The 3,422-nt window shown below is 51.2% G+C and overlaps 1 protein-coding gene across 1 annotated transcript; it reads right to left on the bottom strand.

Annotated features, from left to right (window-relative positions):
* Positions 1 to 544: 544 nt before the first annotated feature.
* On the bottom strand, positions 545 to 1,976 carry LOC147973397 (uncharacterized). Its single transcript, XM_087524976.1, has 5 exons — positions 1,901 to 1,976; positions 1,595 to 1,813; positions 1,394 to 1,516; positions 1,140 to 1,231; positions 545 to 1,039 (listed from the first exon to the last, which is right to left on the bottom strand). The coding sequence occupies exons 1-5, from the start codon at positions 1,929 to 1,931 to the stop codon at positions 620 to 622; spliced, it is 885 nt and encodes a 294-aa protein (XP_087381102.1). The 5' UTR covers positions 1,932 to 1,976; the 3' UTR covers positions 545 to 619.
* Between the last annotated feature and the right edge of the window lie 1,446 nt (positions 1,977 to 3,422).

Below are 3,422 nucleotides of genomic sequence, written 5' to 3'. Positions count from 1 at the left end.
AATACTTCGAGCACTCATTCGGTTTAACTGAAACTAAACTGGTCAAACATAGGAGGCAAAACCAAAGCATCCACAGCCTGATTCTCCGCGCTGAATGACTTACAGCACAATACTAGAATCTGTTATATATTTTGGCCATAGCACATTACTAGTAGAATTTACAATGATCATCACTCGTAAGCTTAAACCAGAACAGTAGCAACTAAATACTGATTACTCATTCTGTTAAACTGGAAGTCAAACACTTGAGACAAAACTAAAGCATTCACAGCCAAACCATTTACGGACGATAAAAGCGTCAGGAAAGATATAAAAGGACTGATAAAATCTGTGATATAGTTTCATTTAGAGAGATAAAAGCTTAAACTGGACACTTAAACTGAGTAGTCATTTGGTTAAACTGAAAGTAAATGAATCAAACAGGAAGAGCCAAAAATCAGTTAAAATAAGGCAGGCGAAACTAAAAGCGTCAGAAAAGAGGCAAAGATCAAGGAATGCCATCGATCCACAGCAAGTATAGTTTCATCTACTAAGTGGCAAGGAATCAAGTCCTACAAGTATATATATAGTTCCGTCGATCTACTCAAGTTTATAGTTTCATCGATGGATCTACTCAAGTTTATAGTTCCATCAATCTACAGCAAGTCTCGCACGTGGTCTGCTCGCAATAACGATATCCGCAATAACGGCATCCACTTGGTCGCGGGGCGTGGCGGGGGTAGAGCGTGATCAATGGCCGCTGCTGATCAATGGCAATACCCTGAGCCTGAGCCTTCTGAGCCTTCTGACCCAGAGCCTTCTGAGCCATAGCCTGATAAGCCCGATCCTTCAGAGCCAGAGCCTGAGCCTGAGCCTGGGCCTGAGCCAGGGCCGCACTGGCGTTGCCGATCTGCATGCCAGCCCTGTAGAACTCCCTGTTGTAGCGAGCCCTGTGGTAGCAAGCCTTGCAGATGGGCAGCCAGTCCCAAAGCGCCCCCGCGGCATTGTTGCAAACAACGCACCATGGGCTCATTGCAGACTGTGGCGGTGCCGGCGCCAGCTGCAAAGAAGAAATCAATGAGTTCACTTCACCGCACGTCGATGAATCGTGAGCAGTTCGTGACTAATGTAGTGTGCATCGCAAATTGAATTGAAATTACCCCGTCGGAACTGGCGATCTGGTTCTGGCCGCCGGAGAAGAAAACGTAGCCGCTCGGCACGCCGATGCCGAAGAAGGGCACACTCCCACCGGCTGCAACGCAAGAATCACACAGCAGAAATCCAACTCCGGCGTCAGTGAATACCAACCAAGGACCGCACGGACCAGAGAGAGAGAGAGAGAGAGAGAGAGAGAGAGAGAGAGAGAGAGAGAGAGAGAGAGAGAATTTTGGGCTTTTCTTGGGAGGGAACGCACCTGGATCGCCCGGCGGCTGCGGGAGCAACCTCATCGCCAGAACGAAGTCCCCCTGATCCGACCCGCCGGCGCGACCGATAGCTGTAAGAAACGAATGTATCGACCCGGCGCCGCGACCCACAGCTGCAAGAAACCGCTAGCTGTTAGTACGATCCGGCACCAACGCAAGAGCCGAGGACGATGCTTGGGCACCCAACACACCTGTGGTGGCAAGATATTGGTGCAGATGCTGTAGAGGCCTGTCCCAGCTGAAGATTTTGCTGTGGCAAGCGTCGCACAGGGGCAGCGGGGTTCCCACCCGTGTAGTACCTTGCACAGTCGTCGCGGTCCAGAGCCCTGCTGTGGGCGTTTTGCAAATAGTGCACTCCCGTACCGGTCCAGTCGGATGGGCTGCCGCCGTGGAAGCCTCCCCGGTGTAGGCTACAAAAGAATTACCCAGTAGAATGGAGACCAAGAAATCAATGTCGGACTTCAGAAGTTGGCGCTTTTCTTGGGAGGGGAACACACCTGGATTATTGCCCAGAGTTGGCTGGAGCATCGCCGCCGGTGGCCTCGAATGCGACTGAGAGAATCCCGCGTGCCCATGAGCTGCAACAAACCAAGGTTTAATCTCACAGATGTTAGAATCCAAGAAGCGCTGAATTCCATCACTCCCACCGGCTGCAGCAACAGAGAGAATTACGCAACAGAAACCAAGAAATCCAACTCCGGCCGGCGTCAATGAGGAACCAGAGAGAAAGAGTTTTGCGCTTTTCTTGGGTTGGGAGGGAAGGGAACACACCAAACTGAGAGAATCCCCTGAACCCCGCCCCTGACCCGCCCCCGCCGCCACCTCCAGCGAACTGTGGGTTCGCGATCTGGTTCTGGCCGCCGAAGGGCAGACTCCCACCGGCTGCAGCCACAATTATACAACAGAAACCAAGAAATCCAACTCCGGCGTCAGTCAAGAACCAAGAACCTCACGGACCACGGACAAGCAGAGAGAAAGAATTTTGCCATTTTCTTGGGAGGGGCGAGAAGGCACCTTGATTGCTCAGCGGCTCCTGGAGCGTCGTCATCGTCGGTAGCCTCCATTGCGACTGAGAGTGCCCCGACCCGCCCCCGCCACCAGGAGCTGCAAGAAACGAAGTACCGGCAGTGTCTTCTACGGCTTCAGTCTCCGTCCCCGCTGCACCCTGACGCCGCCACTGCCATGGCTTATAGCGGGCGTCGGCTTTCCCCTTCCCCTTGTCCGCCATCTCGCCTCTCGGTTAAACAGCTTCGCAAGAACCGCGGGCGCACCCCAGATGAAGAAGAGAGGGGGAGGGCGGATGGAAGGAAGCTACGTATGAGAAGGATGGAAGGAAGGCGAGGCGAGGGAGGCTATATAGACGACGAGGGCAGAGGAGAGCGTCTCCCGTCCTGCTGCAACCGATCGATTTCAAGAAGCGGTTGGTCGTCTGTTGGTTTTGGAGGGAAACAACACGGGCGGGAGGAAGGAAGAGCCTCAGAAACGGGCCTAATGCAATTCTGATAGCCCAACCAACGGCCCATATCATCAATAGCCATTTGGATCGAGGAACAGAAGGTGTCGATTTCTTGAGGTATGTTCAGAGACAGGAAGTTCAGAGAACTTGTGTCCTGACAACTGAAACTAAAAATTGAGCATCAGGGAACAACAAAATAATGTTCATTCGGTTTGGCCAAATCATATTTACCGACGACAAAGGGCTGAAGGACATAGAAGGAAACAAGTAGTGTAGTTCATGGGGACTGATCTGATCGACCAAGTTGTGTAGTTCTAGTTCTAGCACTAGCTAGTAGCTACAGATAATAATACTTGGAGACGAAGATGATAACCCGATCAACGAATCACGGAAGCTATTTACAGAAGGAACTGAAATTACACGCAGTGAAACAGATTTAAGTGTCCCTCGCAAAAAAAAGTGTTAACTGAAGCTTACATAAGTCAAACTTCAGTGTTTTCAATAGCCGGGGGCCAGGCCGATGCTATCCAGTTTTGTCATTTTTTTTCCTGGAATTTTAGAGA

This window comes from Triticum urartu, chromosome 5A, assembly GCF_056163025.1.
Source record: "Triticum urartu cultivar PI428250 chromosome 5A, HENAU_Tu73, whole genome shotgun sequence".
In the NCBI taxonomy this organism is placed as follows: Eukaryota; Viridiplantae; Streptophyta; class Magnoliopsida; order Poales; family Poaceae; genus Triticum; species Triticum urartu.
This window is presented reverse-complemented; position numbering and strand designations above follow the sequence as displayed.